Consider the following 23,565-nt stretch of genomic DNA (forward strand, 5'->3'; position numbering starts at 1 on the left):
AGAAAATTGCTATAAATCATCAATTGCCTCTATTAAGTAACTCTGATCATGAACCCCTAAAATCAACAAGTCTACTTCTGTCTTATGGGGGTGTATAAAATGTCTATAATCCTGAGTGATTTCACTTTTGAACAGACCTCAAATGGGTAATTTTTTTTAACACAACCAACAAACACACACCAGTCCTGCAAGTAAACCTTAACTATAAAATCTAAGATAAACTTTGCTGTAGCATTTGCAATAACACAGTACAAGACTGTTATGAAAGATGTACTGGTTGATTGATGTATGTGTACAGTGTATAACAACGACCAATTTACACACAAAGTGAATCCCATTCTTGCTTTTCTTTTAATTGTATCTCAGCATTTTGTAAAATATGATTTTCTATATTTTGAACAAGTGATCATTACACTTCGATAACTTTGCTTGTGATATTGAAACATGGGCTGCTGTCTTGCATTGTAGGACAGAGTAATGAGTCCTGTGTAAATCTTTACAACTATTAGAGCACATTTACGAGTGTATCAAGCCCTATTAGTTGGGGATCTGATTAAACAATGACGACAAGATTGAAATCTGAAATACTGTGGATTCTTCAAACAGATCCCCGTGAGAGAGACACAAAAATGCTGCTGGAGCTGGAGGCACATATGTTTCCACTGAAAGCTGGTGGTGTTACTTGTTTGAAATTTCTCATTCGCTGGAGGGCAATGTTCTTTTTCAATGCACAATTGAATTGAAGAACTGTTTAGCACCATAAAGTGGGCCTAATTCAGCATGTGGATCGGGTATTATGAACCTGTTACATAGACAACTGACACATGAAAATGGCTGTATGGATTAAGTTGCAAAATTGTGCCTCACCAAGAGAGTTTGGGCAAAGAAGTGTAAGAAGCTGACAATCTATCTGAACGTTACCAGGGAATTTGTTTTGTGACTTTACAAGTAAAATATAATCAGCACTGAAATACCAATCAAGTTTGTTGCTGTTGTCTTCTGTGGAACTGGTTTTCACGCAAAGCAGTTTCTAGTCATGGCTTCAAAAGAATCAAATTCTACACCAACTCACATTGCAAAGACTGTAGTGTAAAACATGAAAGTGTTGAGCATATCACATTAATAAATACATAGGCATTAAAAATATATTTGTATGATTTGAAATCAACAAATTTTCCATTCAGGTGGTTGGTAGTCAGTCATTATCTAGCTAGTACATTTTCCATGGTGAAGCCTCTATCAGTCAGTGCCTACTTTCAACGAACTTGACAGCACTCTCCTCTCCTACAGAATAAATTTTGGTTTTCTCCCTTGAATTGGTACACTTGAAAAGTGTCCTGATGAATCCAAGATGAAAATCCCCTAACATTGTGTCTAGACACCCATGAAATCCCATGGTCTCAGGTCAAACACGGAAAAGGGAATCTGCTTATTTCACTTGACTGCACCTTTATCTTCAGCTGCTGCTGAATCAGTACTCCTCCATCTTTGCCAGAAGAAGTGGTAGATGCAGGTACAGTTACAATGGGTACATGAATGAGAAAGGTTGAGAGAGATATGAACCAAACACAAATAAATGGGACTTATTCAGTTTGGGATACCTGGTCAGCATGGATGAGTTGGAGTAAAGGGTCTGTCCTCATGCTGTACAGCTTTATGACTGTAGGACATCTTTAAGAAAAATCTTAGAGCAGAACACTAGGAAATAGATGTTTTAATTGAATGTTGCAAAGTTAGGAACCATAAATATATGAAAAAAATTAAAAGTTGTAATAAAATTCCCCAGGAGTCAGTTATGGGACCCTTGCTTTTCCTGTTATATGCAGAGCTGGGCTGAGAAATGGCAGATGGACTTCAACCTGGATAAATGCAAGGTGATGCATTTTGGAAGGTCGAACTCAAATGCTGAATATAGGATTAAAGGCAGGATTCTTGGCAGTGTGGAGGAACAGCGGGATCTTGGTGTTCAAGTGCATAGCTCCCTCAAAGTTGCCACCCAAGTGGATAAGGTTGTTAAGAAAACATATGGTGTTTTGGCTTTCATTAACAGGGGGATCGTGTTTAAGAGCCGCGAGGTTATGTTGCAGCTCTACAAAACCCTGGTGAGACCACATTTGGAATATTGTGTCCAGTTCTGGTCGCCCTATTATAGGAAAGATGTGGAGGCTGTGGGTGCAAAGGGACTGGAGGGCTTGTCTTACGAGGAGAGGTTGACTGAGCTCAGACTTTTCTCTCTGGAGAGAAGGAGGAAGAGAGGTGACCTGATCGAAGTGTACAAGGTAATGAGAGGCATGACTGGAGTCGATAGCCAGAGACTTTTCCCCAGGGCAGGATTCACTGCTACAAGGGGTCATAGTTTTAAGGTGTTAGGAGGAAGGTATAGAGGAGACGTCAGAGGGAGGTTCTTCACCCAGAGAGTTGTGAGCGCATGGAATAGTTTGCCAGTGGTAGTCGTGGAAGCGGACTCATTAGTGACATTTAAGTGACTGCTGGACATGCACATGGACAGCAGTGAATTGAGGGGAATGTAGGTTATGGTTATTTTATTTTTGGATTAGGATTAGTTCATGGCTCAACATCGTGGGCCGAAGGGCCTGTACTGTGCTGTACTTTTCTATGTTCTAAATCCGTAAAGAATTCAGGAGGAATTTTGTCACAGAGTAGTTAGGATATGCAACTTGTTACAATAGAGTAGTTGAGATGATTAGAATGCATTTAAGGGAAACTGGATTAAACATGAGTGAGAACATAAGAAAATAGTATGCTGTTATGTTCTGTTGAAGTAGGATGGTGGAGTTTTGAGTGAAATGTGAACATTTGTATGGGATGAATTGAGCAGAATAACCAATCAAAAAATGGAGGAAAGGTTGTAATAAAATTCCCCAGGAGTCAGTATTGGGACCCTTGCTTTTCCTGTTATACATAATGATATGGAACTTGATGTGAGGGGACAATTTCAAAGTTTGTAGATGGCACTAAGCTTGGATTGCAGACTGTGAGGTTGTCAATGTGGAACACTGAAAGAACATTGACAAGGTGATGGAGTAGGCAGATGTGGTTCAATGCAGAGACATGTGAGGGGATGCCCCTTGGATGAATATTAAAAGAAAATATTAAATGGGGGTACAATTCTAAAGAAGTTTCAGGATCAGATAAACTTGGGTGTGTGTGTGTATAGATCATTGAAGGTGGCAGGACGGATGGGGACAGCAGTTAATAAAGCATACAGTATTCTTGGCTTTATTAGCACAGACATAGTAGAAGAGCAGGGAGGTGATCTTGAACTTATACAAGACACTTGTTGGACCTAAACTTTTGTGTCCACTCAGGGTGCCAAATTATTGAAAAGAAGAGAATGCATTGGAGACAGTGCAGAAACAACTTACAAGAATGTTTCCAAGAATAAGAAACCTCAGTTATGAGGACATATTGAAGAAGCTGGGACTGTTTTCCTTGGACAGGAGAAGGATGAGAGGAGATTTGGTCAAGGTTTTCAAAATCATGTGCAGACTGAATAGTATGGACAGAGCGATGCTGTTGCCATTCAAAAGAAAAGAGAGTGGAAGAAGGAATACCTTTAAAGTACTGTGCAAACAAAGCAAGGGTGATGGAAGAAAGATTTTTTTTCATATAAAGAGTAGTTAGCGTATGGAATGCACTGCCTGGATAGGTGCTGGAGGCAGGTTCAGTTGAGACATTCAAAAGGGAATTGTATGATTACTTGAATAGAAACGCAGGGATGTGGGGGATAGGGAGAGGATTGGCAGTAGTTTATAGAACAGGAACAGGCATGATGGACCAAATGGTCTCTTTCTGCATCATAGGGATTCTTTAGTTCTCTATGCAGATCTGTCCATAACTAATCAGGAATCAAGAATGCACAACTGTAACACCAAGATGAGATGCAGAGAAGGTTGGGCAAGTCAAGAAACTCTTTTCATGGTTCACCTTCACCTGGTCAACAGAGCTCTTTACAAGTGTCCAGGTTGTTATGGCTTCGTCTGTCACGTTCCATTCTCTGGTCTTGTGCACCCCATTTAGTCCTGGAGAAGAATCATGCAGTGTTCATTTTGGTCCATGTTGTGTCACCAGAAGGCACTTCAAGGCCTAAAGCCCATCTTTTCAAAATGTGTATGGAATGCAAGGGTCTCTGGCAAGACGAGTACTTGTCATATAATCATACAAAACAAAAGAAACAAAAAAAGTTGCTGGAGAAACTCAGAAGAACCAGCAGTGTCTGTGAACAGAAGGCAAGGCAAATATTTCACGTCCAGTGACTCGGTCACTGGATCAAAAACGTTAACACTGATTTCTCTCCAAGATGCTGCCCGACCTGCTGAGAATTTCCAACAATTTCTGTTTTCGACTCCAGCAACTTGTGGCTCATCCCTGATTTACGAACTTTTTTCCAGTTTTATTCTTTTGTGCTCTTCAAGGGAACTTAACACTAATCAAGGGATTCTTTGTTAGATGGCTCTGCAACAACAAACCTGTGCACATCCTTCGAAACTCAAGAAAAGGTAACAAATACAATCCCATCTCACGTGACAGCGAGGATTCCTTTGCAGGTGTCAGACGTACGACGTCGGGGGCGGGGTGAAGGACGCCTTGACGTTAAGAACGCGCCTGTCTCCGGATTCCAAATCAGCTGTTACGGGGCATGATGGCGCGCTATTTCCAGAGAAGCTGCTGTGGGCATCGGGGAGAAGGACTGAAGGCGACCAGAGCGATCGTCCCAGGGCAGTTCCTGTACTCCGCTTCGCCCTACGCTTACATCCCCTCCAAGAAAGCCATGGGCTCCGTCTGTGAATACTGCCTTTCGAGGTACCATTGATGTCGTACTGCATGTTGCATACTGATGGTCATGTTTTGTCACAAAAATCAAGTAATATAAACCGTCACGGTACGAAACATCCCGCATTTGTTGTCTGTATTGCTGACTTTTTAAAAACAAGTTCTTGTGTGAATTTTTTTCTCTCTCTTGTATACGAGAGTTACGGATATTTTTTCCTGCAAATTGTAAGATGAGCCTTGCCTCGTTCTTCTCGTATTGTACGCTCAAGTTTGGGGGGGGGAAAAAAAATTATAGCGACCGCAGGAAGTCTCAAGGCACTTTACAGCCGAGGAAGTACTCTTCAAAAGTAGTTGCTGTTGTAGTGCAGGATATATGACCGGCGGAATTGAGCAGAGCAAGCTCGCACGCGTGCACAAGTAGCGATAACCAGATACGGAATCGCGTTTAGTACACACCATGCCTGAATTAACTTCACTATGTGTCGAGGGAAGCAAATATGCTTGACAGCAACTTCGAAGCCTCAGCTGGGACTGGAATCGGAAGAGCTAATTTCTGAGCTATTATGAGGCCTCGGTGCCGGTTCCCATTAGTCAGTTCACAGAATCATTACAGTGCAGAAGGAGGCTATTTGGCCCATCGTGCCTGCATTGGATTTTATTTAATCAGTCTCGTCTTTTTCCCCATATCCCTGCCCACGATTACTATTCAAAAACAATCCGGTACCCCCTCCAATACTCAATTGAGCATATCTTCACCAAACTATTTCCAAGTAGCGCATTCCATGCTCCAGTTACTTGCTGTTTGAGGGAAGGTGAAATTCTCCTAACACCCTTGCTTTCTTAAAAAGCTGGAATGAAAGCACAATGACGTTGGACATGCTAACTGTGATGTGACTAGAATTGCGTTGGGATTAAAACCGGCACAGAGTCGATTAAAAGATAGGAGATAATGGGAACTGCAGATGCTGGAGAATACCAGATAACAAAGTGTGAAACTGGATGAACACAGCAGGCCAAGCAGCATCTCGGGAGCACAAAAGCTGACGTTTCGGGCCTAGACCCTTCAGCCTCTCTAAAGGGTCTAGGCCCGAAACGTCAGCTTTTGTGCTCCCGAGATGCTGCTTGGCCTGCTGTGTTCATCCAGCTCCACACTTTATCACAGAATAGATAAACTACTCTTAGACCTAGTGAAACAGCAATTGGGTCCAACTGTCAATCATAGTAGGTGTTTAAATATGCAAAATGTTGTCAGATTTCTACCACATGGAGATGCTTAAGAATCTTAATGAGTATGAAGGTTGACTAAAACAGGGCAGTTAAATTAAATCAACACACGGGGTGGTGGGGGGGGAACCCCAAGCACTAAGGAACTTAACACAATGTGGGGATGGGGGAAACAGCAGGCTAGGCAGCATCAGAGGAACAGGGAAACAAGATGTGCAGTTCCCATTATCTCTGTCTTGGATCAGATCAGGTGCAAGAAGTCAACTTATGTACAACTGGGTGTGGTTTAGAGTCAGCTGCATTGCTGTGGATCTGGAGTCCAGTGCAGGCAAGATTGAGGGTGGCAGATTTAATTTCTGGATGACAATGGGTCTTGCAATAATTGATACAATTTTTTTTTCATTAGTGATGCAGCAAAAAATGGTTTGCTCTTGGCTGTCACCTGAAATGGCCCAGCAAGCTGTTTGATTGTACCAAGCTGCTACAAAAAGGAAAATAAAAGCAGTTGGACCATATGACATTGATCTAAGCACCAGAAACAGCCATGGCAAACCTGTTCCTGCAGAGTCCTCTTAGTAATATCTGGGGATTAGTGGAAAAAAACTGGGCGATTGTCTCATGGCCCAGATCAGACCCCTTCAAAATATAATAAGAAGGTAGCCTAAACCCTAACTTCTGATTTTAAAGGTAAATGTCAGGTGCTGTGTTCCAAATGCAATTTGATTAGTCAAGCTAGTTTGTAAAACAACATAATTTTAAAGTCAAAGATGACAGTTTAAAATACAACAAAAGAAAGAAGAACTTGGAATAGTTTAACTCTCTATTGGGAAGCTTAAGAGATGCAGTAACTATTGGTAATTGACTGTTCCAACATAGTAATATCCCACAACAGCACCGTTGGTAAAAAGGCAACTGCAGAAAACAGATCATCTGACATACAGTTCTCTCTCATCCAGGAGGAAAAAGCAGCAAAAGACAATTGAGAGGGACAGTGTAGCAGCCGAGAGAGATTCACTGCCTTCCAACCCTATTGAGAGTCCAGCAACAACTATCAAAAGCGAACCGAAGTCCGGGATCTGAGTGTTTGATCACACCCGCTCAGACTGCTGCTTTTGATCCAACTTTGTAAAACAGAAACCGAAGGGGTGTGTGTCTCTCTCTCTCTCTCTCTCTCTCTCTCTCTCTCTTCTCCTCCCCCCCCCCCACCGCTCTAAAAGAAACCCGGGCAAAACTATGGCACTCGGAATCGTCAAGGAGCAGTGTGGTTTGCCTCACTGTGGCAATGGCTAGAAATCCAGCCACACTATTCCCTGAGTCATCACAGAAGTTAAAGATTTATTACACAAAATTCCTCAATGTACCTGATTTTTCAGGATGATAGAAAGAATGGAGCAGGATTCTGTTCTTAGAAGTGACTACTAACCACAAATAATTGGATGCTAGCTCTAGGTGAACAATTAAGAACTGTTGACCAAGAATTTGACTAATTAAATCTCTAATCCCTTTGAACTTTCCCCTTACAAGTATTCATACAGACAAACATAGACAAGAGGATTTTTTTAAAAAAAAACTATTATGGTTAGAGGGAAACCAGGAAGGTAACTCAGTGGTCTCCATTCGTGGGGATCTGCTGAGATGGCTCTTGTACTGATCAGACTGCTACTTCATTCAAACATAGAAAATACAACCTGAATCGGCCAGTCAGCCTAATGTGATCATAGCTAATCATCCACCTCAGTGCCCAGTTTCTGCTTTCTCTCCATGCCCCTTAATCCCTTCATCTTTTAAGAACGGTAGCTAGCTCCTTCTTGAAAACATTCAATGTTTTCTGGGGCAGAGAATTCTGCAAGCTCAGCACTGTGAAGTAATTTCTTCTCATCTCGGTTCTAAATGGGGACGTCCTTCTTACATTCATCCTGTCTAATCTGGTAGAATTTTATTGGTTCAGTAAGATTTCCCTTCATTTTTGGTCTTCCTTCAGATGCTCTTACTGGTTTTCAAAGGCACGGGCTGGTTGGTTCACGTCTTAAAGTTTATGAATTTTTACTTAAGTCACGGCAACTGTTGGAGGGAAAATAAATTGGTTTTCTTGAGGCTTAAAGTGGCTCTTACTGCGTGGAGAGAGCGATTTTTGAGATCCGGAGCTGGTGGGAAATCTGAAGGCTTCTCGGTGTATCTCGTTCACAGCCCCAAGCTACTCAGCTACCTGTTGGCAGGTAGAAGGCTTTTGTCATTGACTATTCACGAATCCATAGACCAATACATTAAGCTCTATGTGCACACAACTGCTTGTCTGTGACCACATGTTAACCCCTACTGGAACCAGCAGCTGTGCAAACACTGCAATGTGTGTTAGGTGACGTGTCTTCAAGACATGTAGCAAGCCTCCAGCGATCTTTGTTTAAAATGGTTCCTTTCTCATTTCAGTCTGCAATATCAAAAACATAGTTTCATTTCATCTTATGTAGTCACACACGGAATTGTACTTCACAATATTTCAGTTGCCGCCATTGTTCCTACCAGCAAGACAGATCCAGAAGTGGCAGTGTAGTAAAATACATTTTGGTAGGGAGTTGCCCTGGAGGCGTAACACAGCCTCTGACCATTGTGTATAGTCTGTGTTGAGGACTTCAGTCGCTATAGCGTTGTTAATAATCAAGCTGACCATGTCCTAAAAGACAACTGATGTGGTGGGTCTGTGGCAGTTTGAGTAGGAACCAGTAAGTGGGGAATAAACCTAACTGACCTCACTGTCACAGTTGAGTCTGTCCATGACAGTATTGGTCAGAGTCATCACTGCATAGTTCTCGTAAAGATAAGGAATATCATGTTGGGATTATCTTTTACCTTGTTTGTGACACTGTCACTATGCTGTATGTGATAGATTTCCAACAGATTGAGCAACTCAACTGGGCATCCATGGAGCACTGGAGGCCATCAACAGCAGCAAAGTTATCTTACACATCTACCTATAACCTCAAGGCTTGGCATATGTCCCACTTTACCATTTGAGCCAGGGGCATAAACCCTGTTAAGCTTAAAGAGAAGACTACCAGCATGCTAAACAGTGGAAACAGTAGGTAAAAGAAGTGTAGGAATGAGGAGCAAGAGTAGGCTGTTTGGCCCTTTTGAGCCTGCTCTGTCATTCAATATGATCATGGCTGGTCCTTGATCTTACCACTGCATTTTAGCATTCTCTCCATCACCCTTCACGCCTTTAAAATTAAAATAACAACATTTTTTGTTTTTTAAACCTGACCTTCACAGTCTCTTGTAGAGAATTCCTCAAGTTTATCACTGTCTGTGGGAAGAAATGTTTTCTTATCCTGCTCCTATATGGCCTACCCTATATCCTGAGACAGTGAGTGCTGGTTCTGGACTTTTCAGGGGAAACGCATTCTTTGCTCACAATACTCCAGATTCAGTCTCACCAAGATCCTGTATAACTGCAATAAGATATCCCTGCTTTTGAACTCCAATCCTTTTTGCAATGAAGGTTAAAATATAATTTGCCCCTGTAATTGCTTGTTGCACCTGTCTGTCTACTTTAGTTGATTGAAGTACCAGGGCATTTGGGTTTACACATTTCACACTTCCCAATATATCAGTCTTCTTGAATAAAACTCTTTTTTTTTTTTTTTTCTTTCTGTTTTTAAAATCCTGGTATTTTGTCCACCTTTTAACCCCTTTAATCTCCCCAGCATCATGTTGTTACTAATATTGACTTCTTTCAATTTTGTCCTGTCTCTTAACCCTTGTTTCCTAAATATTTCTGGGAAGTTATTTTGTGAACTCTTTTGACAAGACAGAACCCAAGTATGTATTTAGCCCTCCTTCTATTTCCTTGAGGCACATTATAATTTCCCAGTGTTCTGACTGTAAGGGGCTTACATTTTGTCGTCACTAATCTTCTTGTGTTTACAGAAGTTTTTACATTGCTTGTTTATGTTCCTTGCAATATATCCCTGATCCTCAAGTGTGCTTTTTTTTTATTTTTCAGGCAATTTGTCTCCCGTTGCATGTACCATTAAATCCAATTTCTTGTGTAAAAACATAACCACCAGAAGCAGAGGCAGGCATCTGGCCCTTCAAGCCTGCTCCACCATTTAATAAGATCATGGCTGATCTTTTTGTGGCCTCAGTTCCACTTACCCAATCTGTCACTATAATGCTTAATTTGTTTACCATCCAAAAAAAATCTATCTTAGCTTTAAAAACATTCAATGAGGACGCCTCAACTAATTTGCTGGGCAAGGAATTCCACAGATTCACAACCATTTGGGTGAAGAAGTTCTTCGTCAATTCAGTCCTAAACCTGCTCCATGTAATTTTGAGACTATGCATCCTTGTTCTAGTTTCACCCGCCAGTGGAAGCATCCTCCCTGCTTCTATCTGATCTATTCCCTTCATAATTTTGTGTTTCTATAAGATCTCTGTTCATTTTTCTAAATTCCAATAAATGTAATCCCAGCCTATTTAGCCTCCCCTGATAAGCCAACACTCAACTCCAGAATCAACCTTGTGAATCTCCTCTGCACACTCTCTCCAATGCAGTACATCCTCTCTCAAGTTTTAAAAAAAAACCAAAACTGCATGTAGTACTCCAGGTGTGGCCTCACCAGCAGTGTATACAGCTGTAACATAACCTCCCTGCTTTTGAACTTAATCCCTCAATGGTAAGCCACTGTTGAACCAACTTTCCTATCTTATGTTTGCATCAGATTGGAATGAATAATCGTACTTCAGTCATATGTTCCTTAGTTATTAGCCATTGTCTATCTACTAACAACCCTTTCAGTGATGTTCCCAATCTATAATTGTCAGCTCATGCATTTTATATCCTCATTTGCAACTTTGATCTGGACTTAGGTGGAGGGGCTGAACTGAAGAGGGGAAATGATAATGGCTGTTCATGGCAAAGGAGCGTTTGACTGAGTATGAGCAAAATGGAGTCATTGGGAATTGGGGGTGGGGTGGCTGTCCAGTAATGGAGTCTTGTATATCACAAAAGATGATGGTTTTGGCGGGGGGGGGGGGGTGGTGTCGATCATCTCCATTCCTCAAGGTTTGTATGTTTCCTGTTAACATGTGCAGACATGTTATAACACACCTCTAGAACTGGAGGGATCTGCTCAGAGGCAGGGTTACTGCCACTCACCACATGAGCCCCAATTCTTCGAGATGGTGTCCTGGGCCCCACCACTTTCAGCTGCTGCTTCAATTAACTTCTCTTAATCTTAGGTCAGAAGTTGGCTATATGTGCTGATGACTGCACAATTTTCAACAGTTTTTGGCTATTTCAGTATTTGAAGAGCTGCAATGTCTGCACTCAGTAAGACCTGTACAATATCCAGACTTGTGATTTATTTTAATTCATTTGTGGGACAAGGGTTGTGCTGACTCGGCCAGCATTTTTTGCCCTTCCCAATTATCCAGAGGGCAGCAAAGAGCAAACCACATTGTTGTGGATCTGGAGTCACATGTAGACCAGGCGAGGTAAGGATGACAGTTCCCCCGCTAAAGGATGTTAGTGATCTAGATGGATTTTTCTAACCATGGACAATGGTTTCATTGTCATTAGACACTTGATTCCAGCTTTTTACTGGATTCAGATTCCACTATCTGCCATGATGGGAGTCAAAACATCAGAACATTAACTGGATCTCTACATGAACAGTCTAGAGATTAATACCACTAGGCCATTGCCTCTAATAAATGATGAATAGTAAGTGATATTTGTGCCTCTGAAACACTAGGCAATGACCGCTGCCAACAAGAGAAAATGTGACAATTAACTTTGGCATTACCAAAGTTGAATTCCCCCATCATCCTATTCTGGTGGGTTACCATTGCAAAGACTGTCTTTTTATGCTTTTAAAACTGTGAATAGAAATGAGAAAGAACTGTGTTTTCAAATGAAAGAAGGAATTCAATACTCTTTGAGTTCTGTTGTGTGCCTGTCGGTTCCAGCAGCATGCAGATGAGCTGGACCCGAGGAGGTTGTTTGCAAGTGAAGCTGATTGGTCATGGTCTCTGGTCTAAAAACTAATTGTCAGTATCCTCTGCCTGCCAATAGGTGTGTTTATCAGGTAACCAAAACAGCTCGAGTTGTGATTTGTTACAGACAAGCTTTGGCAGACCAGAAAGGAAACCAAGTGCGCAACAGTTACAAAAGATCCTGTCCATTCTCTGCAGTAAGCCACCTTAACCCCAAAGAAAACAAGCTTTATATTTCCTTCAGTAAACGCTGCAGGTTGTTATTTTGAAATAGAAAAATCCTAATTGTCCTCAAGGGTGGTGGTGAACTGCTGCTTAAACCACTGCAATCCTTTTAAATGAACCAGCCTCCGTGTGTCTCTTGCAAACCAGTGGATGCATTCAGAACAAGGAAGGCCAAAGTGAAACCTTCTGATCAGCAAGAACCAACCTAACACATTTTGCAAACAACTTTTATGGAACCAGTTTTTAGGTATTGTGGAGATTTTTGCAAATTTCTTTCAAAATCTTTCTTTCAAAAGTTTTGATGGCTTTGGTAATGGCAAGGTTTTATTTCCAGTTTTCTGCCCTAGTGAATTTGACACCTTTACTCAGACATTGAATTGGACTTGCCATGTAAGCATTACATCAACAAGAGCAGGTCAGAGGCTTGGAATTGTGCAGCGAGTAACTCACCACCTGACTCCCCAAAGCCTGTTAACCATGTGCAAAGGCACAAGTCGTGAATATGTTGGAATGCTCTCCGTTTGCTTGGATGGTTCAGCTCTAACAGCTTTCAGTAAGCTTGACATCATCCAGGACAAAGCCCATTTTGATTGGCACCACATCAAGTATTCATTCCTCCACTATCCATGCACAGTATTGAGGTTGTAGACTTGCTTATCAGACCACTGTGTATGATTGCAGATGTTTTGTCACCCTGCTGGGTAACAGAGTAAGTGCGCCTCTGGTGAGGCGTTGGTGTTCTGTCCTGCTTGTTATTTATATGTCTCGGTTTGCTGGGGTGGTTGACATCAGTTCTGGTTCTGTTTTTCAGTGGTTTGCATATCCGTCCCAGATCAATGTGTTTGTTGACGGAGGCCTGGCATTCCAACAGGAACCCCCAAGAATTCCCTGGCATGTCTCTGCTTGCTTGGCTTGTGCTATTATGGATGTGTTGTCCTGGTTGAATTAACATCCTTTTATCTGTGTGTATTGAGACCAGTGAGTATTGGTTCTGTCTCTTGCTGGTTAGTTGGTGTTTGTTTATCCTTTTATTGATTTTACTTTATTTCAGTTTGGCCTACAATGTTTCTTCGAGTCCTTGCATTGTATTTTGTACATTACATTAGTTTTATTGGCTGTGGATATGGGATCTCTTACATTCATCGTTAGCTGTTGTAGGCAGGTTGTTTTGTGGGCTACCCTAGTAATGAGAGGTTTGAGTAGTCATCTTTGTGCAGTTGGGTGACTAGTGTCTGACTGTGTTGCCTTGCTGTGATCTGTGTTGCCGGTAACAGTGGATTGTGCTTTTTGGGTATCCATTCCTTTTTAAAAGCTGTGTGTAAGTGCTCCTGTTCTGCTTTGCACAGTTCCCAGTTGCTGTAGTGTGTTGTGGCTCGTTTGAATAGTGTCCTGATGCGGCTCCATCCATGGGTGTTGGGGTAGTTGTTGGTGTAATGAAATATCTGGCCCATGTAGTGTGGTGTTTCTGTATTCCCTGTTGTTCTTGCATTTCACCATTATGTCCAGGGTAGATGGTTATTGTTCCCTTCTCCTTCTTGTGAATTTTTTTTTTGAGAGTGTTCCTCAATCTTGTGAATCTTTTCAAACTTTAAATGCATAGTCACAGCAGCTGTCTACCATTCTGAAGATTGTTGAGACTTCTAACAGTGCAGTAGCTTTTAAAGTGAGTGGGGCATTACTTGAAGCAAAGCAAAATATAGGGCTATGAGGGGAGACAGTAGAGCAATAAAAATGATTTCAGCTTGCTGCTACATATACCTGGAGATCTTGCTTGCTATAATCTCCATCTGTTTCCAAACATGTGAAGAGCCCCCTCTGTTGGCCAATCAGGTTCATAAACTCAATTTGTTGGGGGGTGCAGGCCTCACCATTTATTGCCCATTCATAATTGTCCTCAAGGGTGGTGGTGAACCACTGCAGTTCACGTGGTGTCCATGGGTCAAACACAGTGCTGTCTGAGCACTGCAGTAACTCCACCAAGGCTGCTTCAGTAAGTGGACCAGCTTGTACCTCTCACTCTCCATCTCAGGCAACCAGCTTGTAACTGATGTCCATTTCAAGCCCACCGACTCCCACAGCTACCTAGAATACACCTCCTCCCACCCACCCTCCTGCAAAAATTCCATCCCCTATTCCCAATTCCTCCGCCTCCGCCGCATCTGCTCCCACGATAAGACATTCCACTCCCGCACATCCCAGATGTCCAAGTTCTTTAAGGACCGCAACTTTCCCCCCACGGTGATCGAGAACGCCCTTGACCGCGTCTCCCGCATTTCCCGCGACACATCCCTCACACCCCGCCCCCGCCACAACCGCCCCAAGAGGATCCCCCTCATTCTCACACACCACCCTACCAACCTCCGGATACAACGCATTATCCTCCGACACTTCCGCCATTTACAATCCGACCCCACCACCCAAGCCGTTTTTCCATCCCCTCCCCTGTCTGCTTTCCGGAGAGACTACTCTCTCTCCTTGACTCCCTTGTTCGCTCCACACTGCCCTCCAGCCCCACCACACCCGGCACCTTCCCCTGCAACCGCAGGAAATGCTACACTTGTCCCCACACCTCCTCCCTCACCCCCATACCAGGCCCCAAGATGACATTCCACATCAAGCAGAGGTTCACCTGCACATCTGCCAATGTGGTATACTGCATCCACTGTACCCGGTGCGGCTTCCTCTACATTGGGGAAACCAAGCAGAGGCTTGGGGACCGCTTTGCAGAACACCTCCGCTCAGTTCGCAACAAACAACTGCACCTCCCAGTCGCAAACCATTTCCACTCCCCCTCCCATTCTCTTGATGACATGTCCATCATGGGCCTCCTGCACTGCCACAATGATGCCACCCGAAGGTTGCAGGAACAGCAACTCATATTCCGCCTGGGAACCCTGCAGCCATATGGCTGCAATGTGGACTTCACCAGTTTCAAAATCTCCCCTTCCCCTACTGCATCCCTAAACCAGCCCAGTTCATCCCCTCTTCCCCCCCCCCCCCCCCCCACTGCACCACACAACCAGCCCAGCTCTTCCCCCCCCCCCCCCCCCCCCCCCCCCCACCCACTGCATCCCAAAACCAGTCCAACCTGTCTCTGCCTCCCTAACCGGTTCTTCCTCTCACCCATCCCTTCCTCCCACCCCAAGCCGCACCCCCAGCTACCTACTAACCTCATCCCACCTCCTTGACCTGTCCGTCTTCCCTGGACTGACCTATCCCCTCCCTACCTCCCCACCTACACTCTCTCCACCTATCTTCTTTACTTTCCATCTTCGGTCCGCCTCCCCCTCTCTCCCTATTTATTCCAGTTCCCTCCCCCCATCCCCCTCTCTGATGAAGGGTCTAGGCCCGAAACGTCAGCTTTTGTGCTCCTGAGATGCTGCTTGGCCTGCTGTGTTCATCCAGCCTCACATTTTATTATCATCTTCAGTAATATCTTTTTCAAACCTTCAAAAACCTGCAACCTCCACCAACAAGAATGACACACTCAGGGGATACACTGGAGCAACAACAGTTACAAGCCACACGCCATCCTGACTTGAAATGATATCCTTGTTCCTTGCTGCTGGGCTAAAGTCATAGATACCTCTCTCAGACAGCACTCAGTCTATGCTTTATTTCCCCAATGTAGAGGAGACCACGCTGTGAGCAGAGAGGGGATGAGGATAGAAGTGCGAGATGGGTTTGATCTAAGCATGTGGCGTGCAATCAGTTTGGAGGAGGTAGGGTTGGTTTTGTTAAGAGGGACCGAGGAATTGAGGCAACCAATGTCACATTGAGTGAGGGTAAAAGGGCAGTGGAAGGGGAATGTTGGAGTCATGCAAAGGAGTCTGTGAGACGGGGTGAGCACTCTTGTCCAAAGAAATAGATATGGAAGTGAAGCCAACGAAAGAAGAGTTCACGTCGTGTTGTGCCCAGAATATATTAACGTGGGGATGCAGTGGGCTACAGCTTCAGTATCAGAGTGAAAGGTTAGGAGGGATGGTGAATACAGGAGTTGGGATTCAGGGAGGGGTTAGAATCAGACGAAGGGGAGGAAGATGGCAGAGGGCCAGGGGTATTCTTGAATTGTTGCATCTTGTGGGCCTTGATCCCTGAAAAGAAAATGTTTCTTAGCATGGCAAATGAGTGGGAGGATGTAGTGGAACTGGAGTGGTGTAGCCCTGAGCCAGCATGCAGCAATGCTGACGAAGAGAGAAGGCAAGAGTATGGATGTGACGCCATGTGACAGAGTGTGGATCTCACAATCTGGCCTCACCCTGTCTCTTCCATCCTGCCACAGTTACAAGGTTTCCCTTGTCCTTACTGGTCATCCCATCAGCAGCCACCTCCAGAAGATCATCAGCTGCCATTTCCACCACCTCGAGCGAGCTACCACCACCGGTCACACATTCCCTTCCTCTCACTTGTCCGCCTTCTGCAGGGACTGTTCTGTCCAGGACACCCTGGTCCGTTCTTCCTTCACTCCCAGCAGCACCTACCCCTGCAATTGTCGAAGGTGTCACACCTGCCCACTTACCTCCTCCCTCCCCAGTATCCAACGGCCCAAGCGTACCTTCCAGGTGAAGCGACACTTCACCTGCACTTCCCAGAATCTAGCCTACTGCATTCACTGCTCACAACGTGGTCCCCTCTACATTAGGGAATCCAAGTGTAGACTGGGTGACTGCTTCTCAGAATGTATACGTTCTGCTCACAAAAATGACCCTGAACTTGCCTGCCACTTTAACACACCATCCTGTTCCTTCCAATATCTCTGCCTCTGGCTTGCTGCAATGCAGCAGTTGAAGACCCTACAGCCCTCTGGACTACATGTCGAGTTCAATATTTTTAGGGCCTGAGCCTCCCCACCTCCCTCCACCACCACACACCAGGCCTTGTTAGCACATAGCCTGCAATTACAGACTACCTATTGTTAGTCACTAACAGTCTCCATTAATAACCCTCCCAGCCCGATCATTATCAACTCCTTTGTCTTTGTTGTTATCTGTCTGACTCTAGGCTCCATCCCTACCTATCCTTTACTCCTGAGACTCTTTTCCCATCCTATCTTCTGCATATAAACTGACTCTTTCCCAGCTACCATTCCTTCTGAGGAAGGTTAACTTTAATTTGTCTTCACAGGTGCTACCAAACTTGCTGAGATTTTCCAGCAACTAGAGATAACAAGGTGTAGAGCTGGACGATCACTGCAGGCCAAGCAGCATCAGAGGAGCAGGAAGGCTGACGTTTCGGGTCCAGACCCTTCTAGCTCTACACCTTGTTAGCTCTGATTCTCCAGCATCTCTAATTCCTACTATCTCTTTTCCGGCAACTTCTGTTTTTCTTTGATTTACAGCATCTGCAGTTCTTTTGGGTTTTGTTATATGTATTACTGAGTGCTATTCATCTCTAAATTCAAACTATTTCAGCCTTTAGTTTGGGATAACACATCTGCACTCAAATTCTTCCAGTATTTAAACACCTTTGTCAAGGTTCAACACCCTTTCAAGAACAAGAGCATTTGTCCAATCTAATTGCAGTACAATACCTTAAAAGCCACAATGCCATCAAAAACCACCAACAGTGGAAAATGAGCTGGGTCCATGTTTATGAATTCCTATGCTACACATTTTTACTAACGCTCATAAATATGTATTAAGTTTGATTTGCCCTGTTTCTATGGTATTTTCAAGATTTTTACCAACACTTGTTAATGAAGGTGGTGAAAGGAACAAACCATTTAATTTCACCCGAGAATGACTGACTCGAGTGACGTGTCTTAGTGAGATGGTGCTGTAATAAAAATATCACTGGACTACTAATCTCGAAGCTCAGGTTAATGATCTAGGGGCCATGAAATTATTACTGATTGTTGTTTTTTTTTGTGAAGCAAATCCACCTGCCTCACTCACATGCCTTAGGGAAGGAAATCGATCATTTTTACCTGGCCTGACTTACACATAACTCCAGATCTGCAGCAGAGATAATGGGAACTGCAGATGCTGGAGAATCCAAGATAACAAAATGTGAAGCTGGATGAACACAGCAGGACAAGCAGCATCTCAGGAGCACAAAAGCTGACGTTTCCGGCCTAGACCCTTATAGCTCTAAACTTTGTTCGCGCCGATTCTCCAGATCAGATGAAGGGTCTAGGCCCGCAATGTCAGCTTTTGTGCTCCTGAGATGCTGCTTGGCCTGCTGTGTTCATCCAGCTCCACATTTTGTTATCCAGATCTGCAGCAACATGGTTGACTTTTAACTGCCTTTGAAAATAGCTGATCAAGCCACTCAGTTCAAGGGTGTAGAGGGAAGGGCAGAAAACGTTGCCTTTCATTGGCCGAGGGTGCCTCAGAATGAGTTTATAAATAGATCCATCGGCAAGAGGTGGAGGCACCCCCTAAACGCAATCCTTCACATCCACTGAGTTGTGTAAATGAAAGGTTACTGATGATTCATCTTTTTTTTTTATATCCAATGTTATCAAACTTGAAACACATTTTCAAAAAAAAAAGTACGAACGGCTTCAATGAGCCCTTAAAGAGCCAGATGTTGCTCTGGAAGCCTGTGTATTTGCTGGCCTCCGCTGTAGATCTTTACAGCGGCCACCGGTAATATTTGCCTTTCAAAGCAGAAGAAACATCTGCAAAGTTATCGCTGTAGGTGTTTCCTCATCAACCTGTTGAGACCTGCCTCTTGCACAGGTGGGTTTGGGACTTGTGCCGCAGTGGTGGTATTTTTACATTTGAGCCAAAAGGCCCAAGGGCCACCCAAGGCTCCTTGTTGATATTTTACGCAACCTGTTCGGATATGTTTTAAGACCATAAGAAAGGGGGACAGGAGTAGATAATTTGGCTCCTTGAGCGTGCTCCAACACTCCTCACATCCACTTTGCTGCCCTCTTTCCCATTAACACTCGTGTTCCCTGAGAATCCATTTTTCTGAGCCTTAAATATGAGCAAGGATTCTGTTCCCACAGCTTTCTGTGGCAAGGAATTCCAAAGACTCTCAATCCTCTGAGAGAAATTCCTCCTCATCTCAGTCTTAAATTGCCTCCCCTTTATTCTGAGACTATGCCCTCTGGTCCTAGAATGTCCCATTTGGGGAATGTCCTCTCAGCATTTATCCTGGCAAGTCCCCTTAAGAATCCTGCATGCTTCAATGTGATCACCCCTCATTCTTCTAAACTCCAGTGAGTACAGTCCCAGCCTATTTGTCTTTTGCTTATTAGACAAACCCTCCATACCAGGGATCAGCCTTCTCCGAACTCCTCCAATGAAATGTCTTACACAGTTCAATAAGACTTCCCTGCTTTTAGAATCCAACCCTCTTGAAATAAGTGCCTTCCTGATTACCTCCTGCTTCTGTGTTCTAGCTTTGTATTTTGTGCACAAGTACCCACGTGTCCCTTTTGTGTTACAGCTTTCTGCAGTTTTTTCCATATAAATTCTGGTCGTTTGTCCTTCCTTCCAAAATCAACAACTTCACACCGTCCCCATTATACTGCATTTGCCAACATTTTGTCCACTGAGTTGACCTACATACCTCACTAATACCTCACTAAACTCCTCGCAATCTCCCTTTCCACCTATTTTAGTGTTGTCTGCAAATTTTGACTATAGTACATTCACTTTCTTCCTCTAAGTCATTTAATATACATTTTAAACAGTTGTGGTTCCAGTGCTGATCCCCCTCGTCGTGGGCTGCCAATGTGAAAAAGAACGCCTTATCCCCACTTGCTGTTTTCCTTTGCATGAACCAGTTCTCTATCCATGCTAATATACTGCCTCTAACACCATAGGCTGTTCTTTGTGAGATACCTTGCTGAATGCCTTTTTGGAGGTCCAAATGCAATACACCTACCGTTTTCCCACTATCCACTCTCTGGTTAGGATTTCCTCGCAAGTCTTTCATGAATTAGTCAGGCACCATTTCCCTTTGCTGGAGCTATGCTGATTGCGCCTGATCAGATTGAGATTTTTTTCAAACGTTTTGCTATTATTTCCTTAAACATTGATTAGAATCAATGTTAGGCTAACTGGCCTACAGGTAACTGGTTTTTGCTGTCCCTTTTTTTTTTATTTTGACATGCCTCTCGAGCAGATGGCAATTAAACCCAGAACTCCTTATCTACAGTTAGGGCTGGCTGAAATAGTTCCATTAGGAAAGCAGTACACTGAAGATCTGAAAGCCCCTGGTTCAATTCTGGGTTTCAGCATTAATCTTGGTCAGTTTAAGGTTCTTGTGGCATGGGAGTAGAGTTCCTAGCTCTGAATGAGGAAGGCCTGGCTTCAAGCTTCACCTGCTTCAGAGGTGTGTAATAACATCTCTGAACAGTTTGATTGTTAAGTTTTTAAAAATAAGAGGTAGAGAAACTCTCACTGTGCACAAGAGGCACCCAAGGCTGTTTTAAGCTTGAGGAAAATAAGCACAGGGCCTGTAATACTGTGCCTTTGGAGAGGGATTTGTCCTCTGTTTATCTTGCAGCGAGGTATTGCCACGATGGTGACTGAATGTCTGCTTCATAAATGATGGGTAAATAGCTTTGAGTTCGCTGAGTGTGCTGCTTTTTCAAATTCGATAAAAGAAGCGTGAGTAGGTGGAGTCAGGCTCTCAGACCCAGGATTTTAGTTCTGCTTTCAGGTGAAGTTGGGGTTTGATGTTGCTAAATACAGCTCCATGCTGCAGCTAAAAGTTTTTTTAAGTTCTTTCTCTGCCAGAGTTTGCGTATTTTGGTGTTGCTTTCTCGCAAGAAAATCTCTTTTGCTGACACTGCTTTGGCTGAGTGTGTTTATATGATGCTGTGAAAAACAAAACCATTGAGTAGTAGTTAAATAGTGTATATTCTTTGGTTAAGTATTTTAAAGTTATACTTTTTTATTTGTATTTTAACTGTGGTATAAGAATGAAGTGCGTCTTGCTTAAAGCCTCGTAGTTTGACCAATCAAATCACATCTGGAACACAGAACCTTTTTTAAATAAGATAAAAGTTAGAGTCTAGGCTATCTCCTTTTGATATATTCTGAGGGGGTTTGGTCTGGTCAAGCCAAAGGAGAAATTGTGCAAGCTTAGTGTAGTCAGAGTTGATGAAAGTCTTTAAAGATGGTGAGGCAGATGAATTAAGGGAAGGAATTGCAAAGCTCCTAGTGGTGGACTAAAATAGGGTTGCTAGGCACAAGGTGAAGATGGAAGAAGGCAGAAAGGCCACCGGATGAGTTAACGGATAATGTGTTTATACTGTTGAGTTTATGATCGGTAGAGCAAGCAATACACACGTTAGTTTAGAATCAGTCAGAAGAAATAAGATAATTGCTTTTTAGTCCTTTCTGAAACTTTTTTTCTAATTGCTCAAAGTTCTAAACTGTGAGAGACTGTATAGAAGTCTCAAAGTTGTTGGAAATGCCTGGAGAAAGCTTCAGTCTTCGGAATTGAGGCAGGTAGATGCCCACAGATTTGAACATAGAACATTACAGCACAATATAGGCCCTTCGGCCCTTGATGTTGTGCCGACCTGTCATACCGATCTCAAGCCCATCTAGCCTACACTATTCCATGTACATCCATATGCTTCTCCAATGACGACTTAAATATACCTAAAGGTGGCGAATCTACAACCGTTGTAGGTAAAGCGTTCCATTCCCTTACTACTGAGTAAAGAAACTACCTCTGACATCTGTCCTATATCTTTCACCCCTCAATTTAAAGCTATGCCCCCTCGTGCTTGCCGTCACCATCCTAGGAAAAAGGCCCTCCCTATCCACCCTATCTAACCCTCTGATTATTTTATATGTTTCAATTAAGTCACCTCTCAACCACCTTCTCTCTAATGAAAACAGCCTCAAGTCCCTCAGCCTTTCCTCGTAAGACCTTCCCTCCATACCAGGCAACATCCGAGTAAATCTCCTCTGCACCCTTTCCAAAGCTTCCACATCCTTCTTATAGTGCGCTGACCAGAACTGTACACTATACGCCAAGTGCGGCCGCACGAGAGTTTTGTACAGCTTCACCATAACCTCTTGGTTCCAGAACTTGATCTCCTCTGTTAATAAAAGCTAAAACACTGTATGCCTTCTTAACAGCCCTGTCAACCTGGGTGGCAACTTTCAAGGATCTGTGTACATGGACACCGAGATCTCTCTGCTCATCTACACTACTAAGAATCTTACCATTAGTCCTGTACTTTGCCTTCTGGTTACTCCTACCAAAGTGCATCACCTCACACTTGTCTGCATTAAACTCCATTTGCCACCTCAGCCCAGCTCTGCAGCTTATCTATGTCTCTCTGCAACCTACAGCATCCTTCATCACTATCCACAACTCCACCGACCTTAGTGTCGTCTGCAAATTTACTAACCCAAACTCCTACGCCATCATCCAGGTCATTTATAAAAATGACAAACAGCAGTGGACCCAACACTGACCTTTGCGGTACACCACTAGTAACTGGTCTCCAGGATGAACATTTCCCATCAACTACCACCTTCTGTCTCCTTTCAGCAAGTCAATTTCCGATCCAAACTGCCATATCTCCCACAATTCCATTCCTCTGCATTTTGTACAATAGCGTATTGTGGGGAACCTTATCGAATGCCTTGCTGAAATCCATATACACCACATTAACCGGTTTACTCTCATCTACCTGTTTGGTCACCTTCTGAAAGAACTCTATAAGGTTTGTGAGGCACGACCTTCCCTTCGCAAAACCGTGCTGACTATCCCTAATCAATTTATTCTTTTCTAGATGATTATAAATCCTATACCTTATAACCTTTTCCAACACTTTACCAACAACTGAGGTAAGGCTCACTGGTCTATAATTACCAGGGTTGTCTCTACTCCCCTTCTTGAACAGGGGAACCACATTTTCTATCCTCCAGTCATCTGGCACTATTCCTGTAGACAATGACGAGTTAAAGATCAATGCCAAAGGTTCGGCAATCTCCTCCCTGGCTTCCCAGAGGATCCGAGGATAAATCCCATCCGGCCCAGAGGACTTATCTATCTCCACCCTCTGAAGGATTTCTAATACCTCTTCCTTGTGAACCTCAATCCCACCTAGTCTAGTAGCCTGTATCTCAGTATTCTCCTCGACAACATTGTCGTTTTCTAGAGTGAATACTGTTGAAAAATATTCATTTAGTGCTTCCCCTATCTCCTTTGACTCCCCACCCAACTTACCACTACTATCCTTGATTGGCCCTAATCCTACTTTTGTCATTCTTTTATTCCTTAAATGCCTATAGAAAGCCTTAGGGTTTACCCTGATCCTATTTACCAACAACGTTTCTCATGTCTCCTCCTGTCTCTTCTGAGCTCTCTCTTTAGGTCTTTCCTGGCTACCTCGTA

At 43.5% G+C, this 23,565-nt stretch overlaps 1 protein-coding gene across 2 annotated transcripts in view; it reads left to right on the forward strand.

Annotated features, from left to right (window-relative positions):
- The window catches only part of smyd3 (SET and MYND domain containing 3), a 730,951-nt gene that overhangs the window by 3,993 nt on the left and 703,393 nt on the right, over positions 1–23,565 (forward strand). Inside the window, exon 2 of one of the 2 annotated variants that reach the window (XM_048536552.2) lies at positions 4,471–4,824. In XM_048536552.2, coding sequence (XP_048392509.1) covers positions 4,661–4,824 — 164 coding nt within the window. In that variant the 5' untranslated portion in view covers positions 4,471–4,660. Of the gene's footprint in view, positions 1–4,470; positions 4,825–23,565 lie in introns of those variants that run through there. The other variant, XM_059648728.1, reaches the window with a different exon arrangement.

The sequence above is a fragment of the Stegostoma tigrinum genome, chromosome 9 (assembly GCF_030684315.1).
Source record: "Stegostoma tigrinum isolate sSteTig4 chromosome 9, sSteTig4.hap1, whole genome shotgun sequence".
NCBI classification, from domain to species: Eukaryota; Metazoa; Chordata; class Chondrichthyes; order Orectolobiformes; family Stegostomatidae; genus Stegostoma; species Stegostoma tigrinum.